The sequence below is a fragment of the Sciurus vulgaris genome (assembly GCF_902686455.1).
Source record: "Sciurus vulgaris genome assembly, chromosome: 4".
NCBI classification, from domain to species: domain Eukaryota; kingdom Metazoa; phylum Chordata; class Mammalia; order Rodentia; family Sciuridae; genus Sciurus; species Sciurus vulgaris.
The window spans coordinates 147,720,181-147,742,011 of NC_136464.1; the positions used below are offsets into that span (position 1 = coordinate 147,720,181).

The 21,831-nt window shown below is 34.4% G+C and overlaps 1 protein-coding gene across 1 annotated transcript in view; it reads right to left on the reverse strand.

Annotated features, from left to right (window-relative positions):
• The window catches only part of KPNA3 (karyopherin subunit alpha 3), an 88,348-nt gene that overhangs the window by 17,945 nt on the left and 48,572 nt on the right, over positions 1-21,831 (reverse strand). The window contains exons 3-10 of the mRNA XM_079137671.1: positions 11,321-11,410; positions 11,103-11,132; positions 10,964-11,016; positions 10,744-10,839; positions 4,800-4,885; positions 2,263-2,349; positions 1,730-1,899; positions 292-336 (exon numbers count right to left, since the gene is read on the reverse strand). Coding sequence (XP_078993797.1) covers positions 292-336; positions 1,730-1,899; positions 2,263-2,349; positions 4,800-4,885; positions 10,744-10,839; positions 10,964-11,016; positions 11,103-11,132; positions 11,321-11,410 — 657 coding nt within the window. The remainder of the gene's footprint in view (positions 1-291; positions 337-1,729; positions 1,900-2,262; positions 2,350-4,799; positions 4,886-10,743; positions 10,840-10,963; positions 11,017-11,102; positions 11,133-11,320; positions 11,411-21,831) is intronic.

Genomic DNA, 21,831 nt, shown 5'->3' on the forward strand with positions numbered 1-21,831 from the left:
TTTCATCACTCCTTTATTATATTTTTTTCATTTGCTTTCATACCATATTATGTGATCATGGTATTGAAGAGCATAAACTTTTGGAACTGGCTTAAATTCTCAGCTACAGCTCTTTTGTATGCTATTAGTACATAATAAAGCTTTACCACTTTACAAATACTTTCAATAATCCTATAGTAGTCACCCTTTTATCTGTGGCAAATGCTACCACACCCTGTTTGACATTTAATTAAAACCCCTGCCCAGACCCATCAAGAGCAACATCTACATCTCAACGTGTGCTTTACTTACATTTATGTCCGTATGGTATATGAGGACACATAAAGCTGGCAAAATCTGAGGAAAGAAGATAGATAGTAAGTAACACACAGTTCATGGATATGTTAGTAAACAGGAACAAATATGACACAAAAAGCACTAAACACACACTGTTTCCAGGGCAAGAAAGTCAATGTTAAATTTGTTTGAATTTCTATTAGGAAAATGAAAATCTGATAAATCTGAAAAGCCAAAAGCATATTTCAAATGTCCAGTTAAAACATTCTATATATTCTACAGAGATTAATGTATCTTATAGGAAAAACACTAGTTTTCAATAACTTTATGGTAAATGATGGAAAATGTCAGCTGGGTGCAGTGAGGCACATCTGTAATCCCAGTGGCTCAGGAGGCTGAGGCAGGAGGATTCTAAGTTCAAAGCCAGGCTTAGCAACTTAGTGAGGCCCTGAGCAACTTAGTGAGACCCTGTCTCAAAATAAAAAATAAAATGGGCTAGGGATGTGGCTCAGTAGTTAAGCACCAATGGGTTCAATCCCTGGTACCAAAAAAAAAAAAAAAAAAAAAAAAAAAAAAAAAAAAAAAAGGTTGAATGAAAATGCAAATACAGTTAAAGCTATTTAAGAAAAGTTACTCTTACAGTTGTCATTGTCTCACTTACCTGATTAATGTTTATAAGATTTTTACTTAATAAGCTACTTAAGTGAAATTAAAACTTTTTGATTTCTGCCTTAGTCAAGAAAATTACAACCAATACAAAATATAAAGCTTTGTTTTATGGATTTTTAATCCTTACAGATCTCTTTTTAAGATCTGGGAGAGATTTTAAAATTCTTCCCAAGAAACTACACTACCCTTGTATAATAACAAAAGGTAGAAGAAGCTGGCTAAAGATGTAAATTAGAAAGAGACAGTCAATTGTTATCTAAACAGTCAAAGGAATAAAGGATTCATAGGATTTTTTAAAATACTCAAATATCCATACATATATATGTTAGCTGTAAACAGCAAAGTTTTACTCTGTGTTAATTAGATTTAACACTAATTTTGTCAGAAATCAATTAGACTTAATGTGATTTCACTCAAGAACATTTGCATGTAAGTACACTAGTTTTATCTGTAGTAACCCCTTTTTTAGTAATAACCACATAATGCAATGTACTAATAAAACTTAGATTTCTTTTCCCTCCTTTCATATTTTTCTATTTCAAATTTTTATGTTTATGAAAATAGTCATTAGAAAATAATTTTAGGATGGACTGATATTCTTTGAGGTACGATAAACACTCAATTTTTATTTCACAGAAGTCAGTAATTAAATATGGTATGTTACTAAAAATCTCATACCTGCAATGAAATCAGTATATGCATTATTTCATTCCCCTGTGCATGAACACCTAAAGCAAAAACATAGGGAAAATATACCATTTGTCCTTTACAGTTCTTCATTTACCTCCTGAACTGTCTCCATAGGCGGTGGGGGGTCCTTATTCCTGCAGAGATTGACAATGACCCATGTGACGTTCCGAAGGAAGGTGATGGGAATGGAGGGATTGATGAAGGACAGAAGAGGTTTGACAACTCCCAGTGATATGACATAATCTCTACATTGAGGACCATCACCTACAGAAATGAAAATTGTATTTAAAAAAAAAATTACATTCAGGATGAGAAAGTTTGAAATGTATGCAATGGCTTATGTTGGGACACTGATGTTCTATGTTTCCTCACCATTAGTCAAAGGCATCAAGTGTTGCTGTTTCTTCCGATTTTGGTTTGAGGAACACAAATTTAACCTACCGCTGCTGATAAAAATTATAAATCCTTTTGAAAGAGGTACCACCTTAAGTTAGTATTTGAGGGTAGAACCTATTCGACCCACATTAAATTCAGAGGAAACATAGTGTGTAATGGCTATGCCAATGTAGAAAAAAAGTTAATTAAGATTCTTAATTGGGAGTCTTTTCAAACCTAAATGCAACTTACCTATAATGTTTCCCAAAGCCCAAACTGCTTGTTCACAAACATTCTGATGTGGTGAATGAAGAAGTCTCAGAAAAAGAGGTACTGCATCTGTAATGAAAAAAACCCTAATACTTATACTGGTAAAATTTTGTTTATAAATTTCAGCCTAAGTAAGTTGATAAAATACACAGAGCCTGGCACATTGTAGCTGTCCAATTTACAGTTCCCTGGATGAATATATGTGGCCTGGATATCTTTAAAGATAATTTTAGTATTTTCCCCAGTACAGTAGTATTTGACTAACATACAAATTAACAGTATCTAACCATTATTATACTGTTAACTAAAAGAAAACAGCAGCATGACATCTTTCCTATAATTTATTTAAAAAAAAAAAAAAAGATGCTAGGCATGCCTGTGATTCCAGCTACCAGAGTATGAGGTAGGAAGACTGACGGTTTGGGAAAGCCTGGGCCATTTACTAAGATTATCTCAAGATAAAACAAAGACTAGGTAGCTCAGTGGTAGAGCACTTGTCTAACATATACAAGGCCCTGGATTCAATCACCATTTCCACACACTCAAAAGAGTCCCTACCCCAAACACGTAACTTAATTTTTTAAATCTTTTTTTGGGGGTTTGCAGGGTGGTGTTATGGGGAGTGACCCCAGGGTGTGTAACCACTAAACCACATCCCCAGCCTTTTTATTTTTTGTTTTGAGACAGGGTCTTACTAAGTTGCTTAAGGTCTTGCTAAGTTCCTGAAGCTGGCCTCAAACTTGTAATCCCCCTGCTTCAGCCTCCCAAATTGCTTGGATTACAGGGGTGCACCACCACACCCAGCTATTTTTTATTTTGAGAAAGGGTCTTGCTAAGTTGCTCAGGACCTTACTAAGTTGCTGAGGCTGGCTTTGAACTTGTGATCCTTCCAAGCTGCTGGGATTAGAGACATGCGACACAGCGACTAGCCTAACTTTAAAATAAAATACTTAAGCCAATGTAATTTTAATCCTGATACAGGACTAACCAAAGAATCGATTAATCTCATATCAGGTATATCTTATATTTCAAAACAATTTGTTATTATAATTTTCACTTTTTATATGACTTACATATTATACCCATTTCTAGGATAAGCTAGATCACTTTTTCATAAATTTCAATACTGTGCTCTCTCTGGGGTATTTTTGTTATAGCTTTGCATTACCTGACATTCTAATTTAAATTGACTCACACTTTAAACAAATAGAATTTATCAATTTTTATTACACATGTGTAATAAAATAACTTTTAGTATTTATACAAAGTTGGGCAGTCATAGACAATGTAATTTTATATTTCCATCATCACAAACGAAATCTCATATTCACAGCAACCATTCATTGCCTGTTTACTCCTCTGCCATCAACTGCCTTAGCTCTAGGTAATCATTAGATATTTGCTTTCTGTATAAATTTGCCTATTCTGGTCATTTCAAATAGATGAAATCATATTGCATGTGTTTTGTTTTTTATATCTGGCTTCTTTCACTTAGCATAATGCTTTTCAGGTTTACCCAGGATGTGGCAGGTAACAGTACTTTATTCTTTTTAATTGCTGAATTCCCTTGCATGTACCTTTTGTTTTATTGACTCATCTGCTAATGAACATGTGAATTGTTTATCAATAAAGCTGTTGTGAATATTTGTGTACAAGTCCTCGAATGAACATGTTTCACCTAGGAGTGGAACTACTGGGACATACAGTAACACTATGTTTAACCTTTTGAAAATATGTTTTTCAAAGCAGCTATACCATTTTACATTACCTCCAGTAACAGAGTTTCAATTGAGTCACATTTTTAATTGAACTAATCTCATTTATCACTTCTGTAAAAATGCAAGACTAGTATCATTATCATAAATTGAAAATAATCAAGAAATAAACAATGAGGGCTGGGGCTGTGGCTCAGTGGTACAGCGCTTGCTTGCCTAGCATGTGTGAGGCACTGGGTTTGATCCTCAGCACCACATAAAAATAAATAAAATGTACTGCGTTCATCTATAACTAGAAATATTAAAAAAAAAAAAAGAAATAAGCAATGAAAACAAAACACTGTTGTTAAATTCTACCTCCTAGTTTCTATTAAAGCCCTAGTCTAAAACCTGTGATCTTTTTGTTACAACAAACACCAAACTGGAAACTTCAGAAGGGCTGTGTCCCTTTCTATCACTATGTCATTAGTTATCAGCACATCTTGAGGTAGCAAAATTTTAAAAACATACACAGTATAACCATAAGTCATTCCTCATACCTTGAAGGTATTAGAAATAAAAACTGAAAATCCTGTATTGGGATGGAGGATGGTCTCCAGCCCGAAAAATAAAACTCTACTCCCTTTTTAGTAACCACAGTTAAGATTATATACTGATAGTTATGGGAAAGACATCAATCTTATAATATTTTTATAACAGAAAGTCAATCAGTTAAAATGTTAAAAGGTAAAAGTCCATCTTCACTACAAAACCCATTTTCTTGTCATCACTAAAAAGTTTAGAGGAAAAAGGAGTTTGACTTACTAGACTGTACAACAGCTTGAGTCTGTGCAGAAGTTCCTGATGCTATATTAGTTAGTGCCCAAGCAGCTTCAAACTGTAATGAAGGACTGTAAGAAATAATAATTAAAAAATCCATTTATACATACAACTACCACCTAAATTTATGAATCTCAGACCTATATAGCTCTCTTGAATTTAACATTTTATAACCAATGGCCTGCTGCACTCTTTGCCTGAATATCTCCCTGCCTCCCATGCCAAACCCTATAAACCTGCTTCTTTATATCATTGGTAGTTGTCACAATTAGCCGGTCAACATGTCCCTTGACTCTTTCTCTCCTGCAGACAACATATCTAATCAGAGTCATGACAATTTTACCTCTTGAATATTTCTTGCATTTACAAAATTACCCTTAATATCACTGTGCTAGATGAGGCCCTCATTATCTCAGTTGAATCACTGCCAGCCTCTAGGCTGGTCTTAAAGCTGGAACCCCATCTGATTCTACATACTATCTGTGTGACATATTGGAGATATTACAGGGCTGCATAATTTTGCTAAAAAAGACAAGATCATTATAATTTGGAATAGTCATGGAAGACCTCACAAAGAAAGTGCAAACTGATTTAACTTCTAAAGATGGATTTTAAAAGGCAGGCACTGAAAGCTGGGGCAAAAAAGATATCACAGGTGGAATCATCATGTGTATAGATGACAGGGAATAGATCAAGAGAGGTAAAGGCCAAGAAGAGATATAAAAAAGTTGGGAGCTTTTGTGTACAATGTGTCAAAATGCATTCTATTGTCATGTATAACCAATTAGAATAACAACAAAAAAAAAAGTTGGGAGGATGTTTCAAATCCTAAGCTACAAAATTTGTATTTATTCTATAGGTATACTAAGTATAGCGTGCTATTGAAAAGGGGAGTAAAGAAAATAATGGTTAGTTAACGGTGTGCAGGATGGATAAACAAGGTTAAAGGTTGATGTAGGAGAGCCCTATTAAAGAGAAGTACAAAAATGACCTGTCAAAAGAGTTACACTTGTAATCCCAGCAGTTTAAAAGGCTGAGGCAGGAGGATCAACAGTTCAAAGCCAGCCTCAGCAAAAGTGAAGTGCTAAGCAACTCAGGGAAACCCTGTCTCTAAATAAAACACAAAATAGGGCTGGGGATGTGGGTCAGTGGTGTCGTGTCCCTGAGTTCATTCCCTGCTACCCCCATATGGGGGAGGGGAATTATATACAAAAAGTTAGCATAGACAGATGAATGAGTACAAACCCCTTAATTAGAATACCACAGTAGGAGGGGTTAGAGCTAGCAAAAAGGAAGATAAGCCAAATAGGAAATTAGAAGATAAATGTATAAACATTGAAGAAAGTGAGGTTGTTAGCATCAAAAAAGTTAAATAGAATGAAGAAAAGATTTTAAGGAAAATAAATATCAGAGCTATAACAAGCAATGAAGATGGAAAATACAGCATTAAAAAAGATGGAAAACATATTAAGAAAATTGTGCACCACGATCAAGTGGGGTTCATTCCTGGAATGCAAGGATGGTTCAACATTCGTAAATCAATAAACGTAATCCATCATGTCAATAGACTTAAGGATAAGAATCATATGGTATTTCAATTGACGCAGAAAAAGCATTTGACAAAATACAACACCCCTTCATGCTCAAAACACTAGAAAAAGGGATAGTAGGAACATACCTGAACATTGTAAAGGCTATTTATGCTAAACCCATGGCCAACATCATTCTTAATGGAGAAAAACTGAAACCTTTCCCTTTAAAAATGGGAACAAGACAGGGATGTCCTCTTTCACCACTTCTATTCAACATTGTCCTCGAAACTCTAGCCAGAGCAATTAGGCAGACTAAAGAAATGAAAGGGATACGAATAGAAAAAGAGGAACTTAAGCTGTCACTATTTGCGGATGATATGATTCTATATTTAGAGGATCCAAAAACCTCCTCCAGAAAACTTCTAGACCTCATCAATGAATTCAGCAAAATAGCAGGCTATAAAATCAACATGCATAAATCTACAGTATTTTTATACACAAGCAATGAAACAGCTGAAAGGGAAATGAGGAAAACAACTCCATTTGCAATAGCCTCAAAAAAATAAAATACTTGGATATCAATCTAACCAAAGAGGTAAAAGATCTCTACAATGAAAACTACAAAACGCTGAAGAAAGAAATTAAGGAAGACCTTAGAAGATGGAAAGATCTCCCATGTTCTTGGATAGGCAGAATTAATATTGTCAAAATGGCCATACTACCAAAAGTGCTATACAGATTCAATGCAATTCCAATTAAAATCCAATGATGTACCTTACAGAAATAGAGCAAGCAATCATGAAATTCATCTGGAAGAATAAGAAACCCAGAATAGCTAAAGCAATCCTTAGCAGGAAGAATGAAACAGGGGGTATCGCAATACCAGAACTTCAACTATACTACAAAGCAATAGTAACAAAAACAGCATGGTATTGGCACCAAAATAGACAGGTAGATCAATGGTACAGAACAGAGGACATGGACACAAACCCAAATAAATATAATTTTCTCATACTAGACAAAGGTGCCAAAAATATGCAATGGAGGAAAGATAGCCTCTTCAACAAATGGTGCTGGGAAAACTGGTAATCCATATGCAACAGAATGAAACTAAACCCCTATCTCTCACCCTGCACAAAACTCAACTCAAAATGGATCAAGGACCTCGGAATCAGACCAGAGACCCTGCATCTTAAGAAGAAAAAGTAGGTCCAAATCTTCAACTTGTTGGCTTAGGATCAGACTTCCTTAACAGGACTCCCACAGCACAAGAAATAAAAGCAAGAATCAATAACTGGGATAGATTCAAACTAAATAGCTTTCTCTCAGCAAAGGAAACTATCAGCAATGCGAAGAGAGAGCCTACAGAGTGGGAGAATATCTTTGCCTCTCATACTTCAGATAGAGCACTAATTTCCAGAATATATAAAGAACTCAAAAAACTCTACACTAAGAATACAAATAACCCAATCAACAAATGGGCTAAGGAAATGAACAGACACTTCACAGAAGAAGATGTACAAGCAATCAACAGATATATGAAAAAATGTTCAACATCTTTAATAAGAAGAGAAATGCAAATCAAAACTACACTAAGATTCCATCTCACCCCAATTAGAATGGTGATTATCAAGAACACAAGCAACAATAGGTGTTGGAAAGGATGCACTCATACATTGCTGAGGTATGAGGTACACTCATACATTGCTGGTGGGACTGCAAATTAGTGCAGCCACTCTGGAAAGCAGTGTGGAGATTCCTTAGAAAACTTGGAATGGACCTACCATTTGACCCAGCTATCCCACTCCTCAGCCTATACCCAAAGGACTTAAAGTCAGCACACTACAGAGATACAGCCACATCAATGTTCATAGCGGCTCAATTCACAATAGCCAGACTATGGAACCATCCTAGATGCCCTTCAGTTGATGAATGGATAAAAGAAACTGTGGTATATAAATACAATGGAATATTACTCAGCTATAAAGAATAATAAAATTATGGCATTTGCAGGCAATTGGATGAAATTGGAGAATGTCATGCTAAGTGAGATAAGCCAGTCTCAAAAATCCAAAAGAGGAATGTCTCACTGATAAGCAGATGATGACACTTAATGGGGGGTGTGAGGGGTACAAGAATGGAGGAAGGAGGGACTGTATAGAGGGAAAAGAGGTGGGAGGGGTGGGGGAGAGGGAAAAAAATAACAGAATGAATCAAACATCATTACTCTATATAAATGTATGAATATGCAAATGGTATACTGTTACTCCATGTACAAACTGAAACAACATGTATCCCATTTGTTTACAATAAAAATAAATTAAAAAAAAAAAAAAGATGGAGCAGAGGAGGAAATGGAATAGTAGATAAGAACTACATGATGAATTCTGGGAGAAGGCAAGGAATAAGAAAGTATCTGAGGAGGAGGAGAAAATGAAAGACAGTAAGATCAGAGATGATAACGTATGTTGTCCCAAATTACAAGAAGAAAGGATTATTAAGCTGGCTAGGTGGTCTGGAACAATACTGGAAATGGGGGCCATAAATGAGAAAATATAAAGATATAAACAAATTGAATTACAAAGCCAGGGATAATCTTCCAATATGTCATGTGAAAAAAATTATAGAAAAATGCGTACATGAGTAAATAGTGAACAATTATTTTAATTTTAAGACTGTATAAAATGTTTTATGTATATATAATTTCCATTTTCTGCAACCACCTCATTTTACAGAAGAGGTATGTGAGGTTCAAAAATCACTTGGGTTTTGGACAATCGGCAAACCCTGGATTTAAACCACAGTCTATGGTGTTTTACAGTATAAAACAATTTCCCCATGAGATATCCATAAAGTTATATTTAAGTCACTAGCAATTTTCCTGCTTTGGGTGGTGGTTACTCAGGTCTGTGTTTTATAATTTTTCTTTAAAATGCATATATTTTAGCATACTTTTTTTCTTATATATATATATGCTGTTTCACAGACACATTCATACAAATGAGTCTATGCCAGAGGATGAAAAGAGTGAGCAAAAAAAGAAAGAAAACAGGACCATGAAGAAAAATAGGGCCCAAGTCAGGGGTAGTGGCACACAACTGTAATCCTAGTGACTTGAGAGGCCGAGGCAGGAGTATTACGATTTCAAGACCAGTCTGGACAATTTAGCAAGACTGGGTCTCAAAATAAAAAATAAAAAAGGGCAGGGATGTAGCTTAGTAGTAGAGTAACCCTGGGTTCAATTTTCAGAACCCCTATACCCACATACACAGACAAAGGGAATGGGGGACAGGAGCCTCTAAAGGTATAAGTAGGATATTGTTTATAAATAACTGACATTGGGCTTGGGATGTGGCTTAGTGGTAGTACGCTCGCCCAGCATGCGGGAGGCCCTGCATTCGATCCTCAGCACCACACAAAAATAAAATAAAGGTACTGTGTCCACCTACAACTTAAAAAAAAAAAAAACTGGTTTAAAAAAAAAAAACCTTTACCTTTACTTAAATAAATCTTGTTTCAGAAATACACACATGACAGCACAGAAAAAGTTTCAAGGGTCTAAGGGTGTGGGATGGGAAGGACTGTGCAACGTGATGGAAGCAGAAGGCACTTTTAAAAACTAAAAACCCTTAGTGGCAACATTTATATACCACTATTTTTATCTGTCAACTGAAAATTCCTTAGATAGCATTTAGCAAAATATCCCAAATTTTAGTCTAAATGCTTTTAAATGCAAAAATATCATTTGTTTTAAACATTTAAGTTAAGACTTATATTCTCCCCAGTTTATTCAAACTTACGAAGTTTAAGACATAGCCCTGAGATATTTCATAAGATACCAAACATTATTTTTTTGTTTTTCTTCTTGATAACCACCTAACTCAGTGTATTACAAACGAAAAGCATGATGTTAGACAACTAATCATGGCTGAAGCTCTATTAAAAACTACACAGAGAATCAGGGATCAGTTGGAATATTCCCAGGGTACAGAAGAGCCACTCAGTTCTGGAAACCATTCATGTTGACTAGTCATGAGGTTAATCTATATATAGAATCATAAGCAAAGGGTGACTCAAATACTATTTGGGTTGTTTTAAAGTATTACTAATTTAAAAAAAAAAACAACAAATAAAGACTTTATAGTCTTCAAGATAGATTAAAATAGGCAAATACTCAGGAGCTAAATATTTTCTATAAAATATATATTTTAGAAACTAAAAAGGAAAGTATTTTTGGTCTGTTGAATATGATCACACAATTAGAAAACTACTATAAAAAGACATGACAATTAAGAACATAATAAATGCAAGACCAAATTGAACCTCTTGGCTAGAAAACAATCCAAGATCTTAAATTAACTGGAAAAAAGCAAATAGGGAATTAAATCCATACTTACTTATCATCCCTCTCTAGACATTTGACTAAAATTGGTAAAATCCCAGATTTTATGAGGTCATCAATTGGTGGGTTTCTGTCACTGGATAATAGTTTTCTATAAAAAGAAAAAAAATTGTTATAATTTTCAAACTATGAACAGAAATAATAATGTACTCATCCTAGTCTATCAGCTAAAACACTGGAGATATAACTCTTTCACTGGACAAATTAGTATTTACCTTGCTGCCTGGACAGCACTCAACTGGACCACTGGGTTATCACTTGTGGCATTCTGTAAAACCAAATGTATATTTCAGAAATTTTAAAAGAATCTATTTAAAAAAGCTTCCAATTGATAATATTAAATTAACAACATACCTGTAATATAGCTTCTAGTGTTACATTTTGCTTAAAAAGAAGAGAAAAACGATAGTTCAGAATAGTTTATTAGCAAAACTACATTGATTAAATAGCTACCAGCTAAAGTTAGAGCTAACATGCTTTGTCATTATCAAATTGGTCTTATATTAAAAAATGAAGTTCTGGTTACCCTAAAATTTATTTTAAATATACTCTGTAAGAACAAAGTAACTTACTGCTTTAAAATCAGCATCAACATCTGAATCTTCTAAACTTTCTTCTTGGGGAACATTTCTCTTTTTCAGTAAGTGTTCATCTCTCTTGTTCTGAAAAGTAACCAATAAATGCTTAAGAACTCATGAGGGCTACTGTTAATGAAAATATTCATTGAAATTATTTCAACTTTAATTTGGGGATACAATACTATCATAAGCATGCAGCAAATATATTTTAACTAATATACCAGTTTTCTTTTCAGTGCTGGGAATGGAAATCAGGGCCTTACCTATGCTAGGTCAAGTATTCTGCACTGAGTTGCCTGAAGCAATTTATTAAGTCAGCTTAAAAAGGAAGATCTCAAGGCTCAAATGTTAAGGTGTGTACATATTTGCTGGGGGTGTAGGGAGGGGAATTCATTAACATGAATGTCACTTAACTTGCCATCACTTTGGATTTAAACTCTTACTATATAGCTTTTACAAATAAGAATTCTCTACTAGCAAATAAATACATTTCTATATTTTATGAGATTTCAACTTTGTCTAAAGAACTATACTGTTTCATACATTATGTAACTCTGGGTAAATCACCAATTTCTGTTTTTAGTTTGCTGTAGAATTAATGAAAACAAAGCATGGTGGTGCAAACCTATTCCTGTACTTGGGAGGCTAAGGCAGGAGGATCCCAAGTTTGAGGCCATTCTGGGGAACTTAGCAAGACCCTGTCTCAAAATAAAATCTAGAAAAGGACTGGATATGTAGCTTAGTGGCAGAGCACCTCTGGGTTCAATCCTCTGTATCATAAATAAATAAATAAATAAATAAATAAATAAATAAATAATAAAATAAAAAGGGCTGGAGATGTAGCTCAGTAGTAGTGTTTATGCATGAGACCCAGGATTCAATGCCCAGTACCAATAAATAAGATCAAAAGACTGGCTAAATGACTTCTAATATCCTTTTCAAATTAAAATTCCAAAGGATATACTTTTAGTGTTAAAAATACTATTTATTAAAGTGATTATAACATTATTGAAGAGGTATTAAATATTCATGACAATTCAGGTCAAACAAAATTAACACTAAAAACATAATGACTAATCTTCATGGCACCAACTTCTTTTTTATGGGGGTGGGGACAGTACTGGGGATTGAACCCAAACCCAGGGGTGCTTAACCACTGAGTCACATCGCCAGTTCCTTTTTTTGTATTTTATTCAGAGACAGGGTCTCACTGAGTTGCTTAGGGCCTAAGCTAAGTTGCTGAGGCTGGTTTTGAACTCACAATCCTCCTGCCTCAGCCTCCCCCGGGGCCGCTGAGTTTATATGCGTGCACCACACCAGGTGTCACCAATTTTTGTGCTATTTACATGTAAGCAAGTATGATTAAACAAACTGATGCCTATAAATACACTTATCATTCATTTAGCATTCATTCCCACTTATATCACAGTACCCTTCTTTAGTAATTACCCAAATAACCAATTTCAAATGATTTTTTAATTAAAGCATCTTGTAAACATTCAAATCAGAACATTGATGTTTTACATAGTCTCAAATGACGTCCACAGAATAGTTCTTAATTTACAACTGGAACACCTGAAATGGTATTCTTGACCAAGTGAAAAAAATATACAGCAAAAGACAATTCAACACTGTGTGCCCCTGGTCTGGTGCAATGAGAAAAACACTACTACTTTGTTGTATTCCTGACCAAAATCCATAAATAATCTCAGAAAAGTCAAACCTAAATCTGCTGTTCCACAACAAGGAGACCTATCCTCTTTAAAGGTGTAATCATGAAAGATAAAGACTGAGGAACAGCACCAGATTGAAGGAAACCAAAGAAACATGACAGTGAAATGCAACGTCTGATCTTAGATTGGATCTCTGATTTATAAAGTCCATTATGGAAAAATTTGCAAAATCTGAGTCAGGTTTGTGGACTAGATGACAAAATGTTACCTATGTTAATCTGATAAATGTATTGTGGTCACATGGGAAAGTGTCTCCTTTTATAAAATATCAACTGCTATATTAAGGGTAATGGGACATCATGCTTATAATTTGGTTTGAAGAAAAAAACAGACTAATCATTAGTTTACAATATTCATTTAGTTTATTAACTAGTATTAATTTATATAGATACATAAAAAGAAAGAATGAGTCAAATATGGAAAAATAATAACAATCCAAGGAAGCTGGGTACCAAGTGAAGGATACAATGGTGCTTTTTTGTACCATTCTTGCAACTTTAAATGAAATTGTTTCAAAGATTATTTTAAAAACATACAATATACAGTATTCTGTAATATATAATTTAAAAATCTATTATATAATACAGTAATTTAAACATCTCTTTGATTCAATTCAAATTAAAGTTTTCAATAAAATTTATGAGCAAACTAACTCCCCACCTAAATTATTTAAACCCTAATCCACTACTATTTTCATTCTTTATTTCCTCTAACCTTTCTAGAACCTAAACAATCAAACTTTCAAAGGTCTTTCCAGAAACTTACTCCATCATTCCTATTCTCTCAGGTATTTCAAGCATGGAAGTAACATAAAGTATAAATACAACTAAAACCTTCTATATATACACAGATCCTGTTCTAGGAATAGCAATTTATCTCTATGAATGAAGTGTGCTATCATTTTTAGTAGACAGCCTTTGTTTGGTAAGAAAGTTCCTATCTATTCCTAATTTGTTAAGTTTTTTTCCCCTTTTAAGCCATGAATGTGTTTTTAATTTTATTAAATTGCACTTCTTTGGCATCTAATGAAACGGGCATATAATTTTCCCTTTTTGCCTATAAATGTGGTAAATAGTTGCTTTTCTAATGTTAAACTATCCTTGAAAGTTCTGGAATAAACCTTTTTTTTTTTTTTTAAGTAAAGTGAATTTAATTTATAAATATTTTATTTAGGATTTTTCTTCCTCTATTTTTCCAAGTGAAACTGGCTGACAAGCATCTTTTCTCAGACTCTTTTGGTCTAGAACTTGGGGTCATAGTTGTTCTGGTTTCATAAGATGAGATGAGAAGTGTTCCCTTTTCACTTCCTTTGAAATCATTTAATAAAGCAAAAATTATCTGTTCCCTGAATGTCTGGTTAAAACGCTACCTGTAAAACTACAACTTTTCTTTTGCAGGAGGATTGGCAGAAGCCACATTTAAAGCTACTGATAAAAATCTCTTTGTTTTTAGATATATTCCGATTTTTTAATACGTTCTTGAATCTGCTGGGTAAAGTTTTTTTTTTCTTTTCCTCTCCTAGAAAACAAACCACTTCAGTTCAGTTTCAAATTTGTTGGCACAAAGTTGCTCATATTCAAATTATGGTAGACTCCTCCTGATAAAAATGACAATAACTCCCCTTTCCATACCCACACCTTTGGGTAGTACAGTTCTACGCTGACAGCTGGCCCCACTGTGTGACTTGCTTTGGCAAGGAGATAATTAAGCAAGCAGACTTGAAAAGTGCTGACATGTCAGGGGACACCCTTTCCCTTGCTCTTCTTTTTCTGAAACCATCATGTGAACAACAGATTCAGTGAAGGATGAGGCATTGTGGAAGATAACTGAGGTCCCGGCCAACACCCACACAAGATCATCCTATATCATGTAGTCACCAAACAACCGATCAACTGACCAGAGACAAGAAAGGAACCCAGAAGAAAGGAGCTGAATTTTCCCAGACCAAAAAACCTGTCAACCCAGAGAACTGTTAAATAAATTAAATGGCCATTATTTCAGGATGCCAAGTTTTGGAATGGTTTATTATGCAGTAAGAACTATTGATGTACTAATGTTTTAAAATATATGCTATAATTATATTAATATGCCTTTTAAAATTTCTCACATTACTTATCTGTTCCTTCTCTCTACTTGCTATGAATTTCTCCTATCAAGTACCTACCATTTTAACTACATCCTACAGGTTCTGACATGAAATTTTGTTGGTGCCCAACGTGTTCAGAAATGCTTTAAAACTTTCACAACTATGAGGTTTTTGTAACTGCCTTCTCCTCTCTGATTTCTAAATTAATCACACTATGGTCAGAGAACATGTCCTGTATAATACACTGGTATCAGCTGACATCTGCTTTGTACCAGAGGTTCTCAAACTTTCTCAGTCCACACTGTAGGCTAAAGGAAGTACCTGGCAGTTCATGATGTATATGTCTTTTTCTGGCAAAAATAAAAATGTATAATTTGAAAGAAAAAATTACTTAAGAGAAAATATGTGATTGAAAGGAATACAGAGTGCTTGAATGTTCAACAATCTCAAGATTTAACAGTTCCGTGATACCTGAAGAATTTCACTGTATTTCTTTCAAATTTTATAGTATCCCAAGGTCTCTTTTGAGTTCACTGCAGTATCCGAGTATCTCAGGGAATAGTTTGGAAACTATAGTTTCATATTATCACAAAATCAGTTTTCAAGTATGTATGTAGTTTTATATGTTTTTAGTCAAAACCTGTGAATTAAGCTAACTCCTATAACTGTGTTTATGCATTACTAAGAAGAAAGTCTCCCACAGTTATTAGCTCTTTGACAAATTTCTCCTAATTTTGCCATTTTTATGTTATATGTATGTGGGCAGGTTATTGGGCATATACTACAGCTTCTTAGTAAGTTGTTTCTTTCATCAACAATTAGATAACCTCTGAATTTAAACTGAAATCAACCTAACATAAGCCAAAATATCTAGGGCACAAGAAGCATACTTTTTGAAGACATGTACAAGTCAAGGAAAGGTAACATGATATGATTAATCATTAAAGGAAACTTCACCAAAACCAGTAATTTGAGGCTATGTAGCTGTGCTACATCATGTGCCAGGCACATGCAAGAACCTGGGTTCAATCCCTAGCACCACTCAGAACAATGGCAGCAGTAATCACGAAATTAAGCAAAAAACTCACTAGTAACAACTTGAATTATCCATTCACTTGACACGCCCAAGAGATTTTTGCCCTCCTGAAAGTTGCACTACAATATATTAAGCACACATAAAAGGCAGTCCTTTCTTTTGTCATGTGTAGCGGAGTTCATGGGGTATGTGTACTAGCCCAATTTCAATACCCACCTATTCTCAAACACCCACCTAGATTAGATAATTTCTTGAGTTCCTTTAAAAATTCATTATTGACCTATTAATCACATACTATATTTAATTCTTTTCAGATTTTGCTTTTTTTTTTAATTGTTTGCTTTATTTAGTTATACATGACAGCAGAATGCATTTTGATTCATTGTACACAAATGGAGTACAACTTTTCATATCTTGGTAGTACATGATGTAGTCACATCATTCATGTAATCATACATGTACATAGGGTAATGTTGTCTCATTCCACTATCTTTCCTTCCCCCATTCCCCTCCCCTTATTTCCCTCTATACAATCCAACATTCTACCATTCTTTCTTTACCTCTTCCTGTTATGTTTCAGCATCCACTCTTTTCAGATTTTGTTTTCTACCATATTCAAGCACAACAAATTGCCACTTCATAGGTCAAAAAGGTTATATAGAGATTTCTTATGTTTTAACCTAACGTTGAGTAAATAAGTTCTCTGTTTATTAATTTATAGATACAGTACTTCTTTTTCATTTACAATTTTCTCTTTCATCTGGAAAAAGTAGCCTGCAATTCTACACTTAAATTTGTGAAACAAGATAAGAGTCACTTCATATAAATCTTAAAAGGAGTCAGGCATCGTGGCAGATACCTGTAATCCCAGCAACTCAGGAGGTTATGGCTGGAGGATTGCAAATTCAAAGCAAGACTCAACAATTTAGAAAGATCCTGTCTCAAAATAAAACATACAAAGGACTGGAAATGAAGCTCAATGGCAAAGTATCCCTGGATTCAATCCCCAGTACTCAAATACCTTAAAAGGATGGATAATTTACTTATCAGTTTCACTAAAACCCAAAATAAGAAACAAATCTGTTTTTATATACTTTCCTCTTAAATCCTTATCTAGTTTTAGTTCTCCTAAAACTAAAATCCTTATTCTTGTAGATGAGTAAAAGGGAACACAAGAAACCTGGCTAAATTAAAACTACATAAATAGGAAATATCAGAGTCAAGACCCGAACTCACATAGTGACTACAGAGACTGTTTTCTTTGCTATATCCACTGCTTGTTTTTTGTTTTTGTTTTGTTTTTAAGTAGTAGCATAACTCCAGCTGTACCTAACTGATTCCAGCAAAGTAAGTAAAATGCTCACAAGACAGACTGTCCACTTAACATTAACACTTGTGAAACAACATTATTGCCAGGTGGTTACAAAGATATTCCACCCATTTTGTTGTTGTCTGTTTTTGTACTGGGGATTGAACCCAGGAGTGCTTTACCACTGAAATACATCCCCAGCCCTTGAAACAGAGTCCTACGAAGTTGCTGAAGCTGGCCTCAAATTTGCAACCCTCCTGCCTCAGCCTCTGAAGTTGCTGGAATTACAGGTATGTACCACTAGGCCTGGTCTGCAGGATCATTTAATTGTTCATTTCAAACAGCAGCTTTTTGGGGATTCTAATTTACCAGCTTAGGCTTTTCTTTTTACTTTTTTTTTTATAACTGAGAATTTTATTGAGATAACTGTAGATGCTAGTGTGCAGTTGTAAAACATAATAAAGAATGACCCCAGGCTGGGGTTACAGCTCATTTGGTAGAGTGTTTGCCTCACATGCACAAGGCCAATCCCACATGCACAAGTTCAATCCCAGCAGCACACATGCGCACACACACGCACACAAACACACAAAGAATGACCCCTTGTACCTATGTGCCTAGGTTCCTCCAATGGTAGCATTTGGCAAAACTACAATATTGGAATGTTGACAATGATTTAGTTCATCAATCTTATTCAGAATTCCCACTTTACATGCATTTGTGTGCATGTGTATGTGTAAATTCTGCACAATTTTATCAACCCATATAGGTTCATGTGTTCAAAACCACTGTCAAGATGCTAACGAGGGGCAGGGTGTTCACCTAGCACGTGTGAGGCACTGGGTTCAATCCTCAGCACCACATAAAAATAAATAAATAAAATAAAGGCATGCTGACCATCTACAACCACAAAAAATTAAAAAAAAAAAAAAAAGGTGTTAAAGAGTCCCAAAACACAAAATGCTTACCTGTTGCCCTTTCATAAGCAAACCCATCTCCTTCTCATTTCCCTATTCTCATATCTAATCCCAGGCAACCACTGTTTGTATTACATTTCCGAAATTCTGTCATTTAAAAAACATCACATAAAATGGAATTTCACACTATGTAACTGTCTTATGATGGTATTTTTTGACTCCGTATAATTCTATGGAGACTCATACAAATTGTTGGTTGTATTGATATTTTGTTCTTTTTATTGCCAACTTCAGACATATCACAGTTTAACAATTTGCCCTTAAAAGTTCACTTGCTTTGGTTTCTGAATTTTCACTATTACAAATAAAGCTGCTATAAACATTCATGCACAAGTTTTAAATGAACATAAGTTTTCATTTCTTTGGGATAAATGCCCAGGAGTGTGACTGAGTGTGACTGCTAGGTCACAGAGGTTTCATGTTTACATAAAAGCAGCTGAATGGCCTTCTAAAGTGATAGTACCATTTCACATTTCCATCAGTAACAAATGAATGATCCAGTATCTTCATGTCTCACCAGCATTTGGTGTTATCACTAGTTTTTATTTTAACCGCTCTGATAGATGTGTGGTTGTACTTTTATAATCTCTATTTCCCTGATGGCCAATAATAATAAACATCTTTTCAGGTGTTTATTTGCCAGCTGCGTATTCCCTAAATGAAATGACTCTTCACATTTTTGCTTATTATCCAATTGGGTTGTTTTCTTTTTTTTAACTACTGAGTTTTAAAAGTTCAGTAAATATACTGGATACTAGTCCTTTATTGGATATATGGTTTGCAGGTATTTTTTCCCACTGACTAGCTTGTCTTTTCATCTTTTTCACATGGCCTTCTTAGCATAAAATTTTTAATTCACTCAGGTCCAATTTATCAATCTGTCTTTTTATGGATAATGTTTCTATGGTGAAGTCTAAGTACTCTTTCTGTCTGACCCTAGATCCTTAAGATTTCTTCCATGTTTGTTTTGGTTTTGATACCAGGGATTGAACCAAGGGGCATTTAATCACTAAGCCACTTCCCCAGCCCTTTGTATTTTTGTTTTTTAGAGACAGGGTCTCACTAAGCTGCTAAGGACCTCACTAAATTGCTGAGGCTGGCTTTGAACTTGTGATCTTCCTACCTCAGCCTCCTGAGTCACTGGGATTACAGGTGTGCGCCACCATGCCCAGCTTTCTCCCATGTTTTTTTCCTTCAAAGTTTTATAGTTTTGTCCTTCACATTTCAATTTATTATTCATCTCATTCACACTCAAAGATGTGAGATTTATAGGTTGAGGTATTATTTTGGCCTATGGACGTTCAATTACTCTAAAATCATTTGTTGAAAAGGCCACCCTTCCTCCATTGCTTTGGTTTTGTACCTTTGCCCAAAATTAGTTGAGAGTCCATTTCCAGGTTCTATCTTCTATTGCATTGATCTATGTACCCATCCTTCTGCCAAAACAACACGGTATTGATTACTATATTGATCCACTTTAAGCTTTCATACTGGGTGAAGCAATTCTTCCTATTTTATTTTTCTTTGTCAATACTGTTTTAGCTATGCCAGAGTCTGTGCCTTTCCAGATACATTTTAAATAACCTTGTCTATTTCTACAAAAAATCTCGGGAAGCTTTCTATAGATAGTGCATTTAGGAATAACTGACACCTTTACTATGTTGAGACTTTCAATTCATAAATGTGGTAAATTTCTCTCCACTTACGTAAGTCTGGTTTGAGTTCTCTCATTAGCATTTTGTAATCAATATACAAATCCTGTACATTATATTAATGTACACCAAAGTATTTTATTTTCTTTGGAATGACTACAAATGGTATTACATTTTAAAAATTTTGGTTTCTGCATGTAGTTACTATACATAAATGATTGATTTTTGTGTTTCTTTATTCTGCAACCTTGCTAAACTCACTTATTAGACTTTAGGAGCTTTTTTATAGATCTCTTACGATTTTCTATATATATGTGTATATTTAGTTGTAGATGGACATAATACCTTTATTTTGTTTATTTAGTTTTATGTCGTGCTGGGGATTGAACCCAGGGCGCCTCATACATACTAGCCAAGCACTCTACCACTGAACTACAACCCCAGCCCCCTCTTGGGATTTTCTACATACATACTCATGTCACCTGCAGATATGGGTCATTTTATATCTTCTGTTCCAAACTATGTCTTTTATTTGTTTTTCTTGACTTAAAGCACTGGCTAGAACTTCCAGTTCTGTATGGAATAACATCAGTTAAGAATGGACACCCTTGCCTTGTTCTGAAATCTGAGGGGAAAGCATTCGTCTTTCACCATTAAGAAATTCACAGTGCTCATTTATCAAGATGAGGTAAATTTTTCCCATTCCTAAAAGGCTGAATGATTTTTATGAGAAATGAATACTGGATTTTGTCAAATGTTTTTCTTCCATTAATTGACATGATTGTATGATCTTTCTCCTTTAATCTGTTAATATGGGGAATTAATTTTTTAAAAGAGATATTTTGCCAAAAAGTCAAACAACTAAAATAAATACTGGATCTGATCAGCCAAATGAGGTACTTCAGTGGTTTTTTAAAAGCTCCTAATGTCTCCTCTTTAGTACCAACAGCCTGACTGAAAAGAAAATTATATCAAGTTTAAATAATGTGCCAAAGTTGAAAATACCAGTAACAGATTTTGGACTGATTCTCAACTTATAAAGAACTATTTACCAAGCAAACATTTACACTGAGCATTGTAACATAATGGTTAAGAGAACTGCCATTTAGCCTGTGACTTAAGGTAAGTTACTTAATTCCTATGTAATTCTGTCTACAATGTGATATGAACAGGAAGGAGTACAGACATCTGTGCAAGTGCTGAGACATAAAAGCCTAACTAAATAGGAAAGGAAGGGAGCAAGGATGTAAAAAAAAAAAAAAAAAAAAGTAAGAATTCATACAGAAAGAGTCAGAGGTCATTTAAACAGTATATATTAACAGACTAGATCTCATTCTCAATTTTGATCAGTATCAGTGTTATTCAAAGTGTGGTCCTCTGATTGGCTGGTAGTCCTCAAACTAGTTGTTATAAGTCTACTAAAGACAAGGAGTTTAGGTCAGAATGTAAATCAACGGTGAAAATAAGTGTACTATTTAGTTCACTTATTTAGGTGGAAAATTTACTTAAATTTTTTTTAATTGATAAAAATTGCATGTATTTATTGTGTACAACATGACGTTTTGAAATGTGCGTACATTATGCAATGACTATGAGCTAACAAATGCATTACTCGGACTTATTTTTTGTGGTGAAAACACTTAATATCTCAGCAGAACTTCAAGTACACATTAATATTAAATACAGCCAACATTATTTTACAATAGATTTCT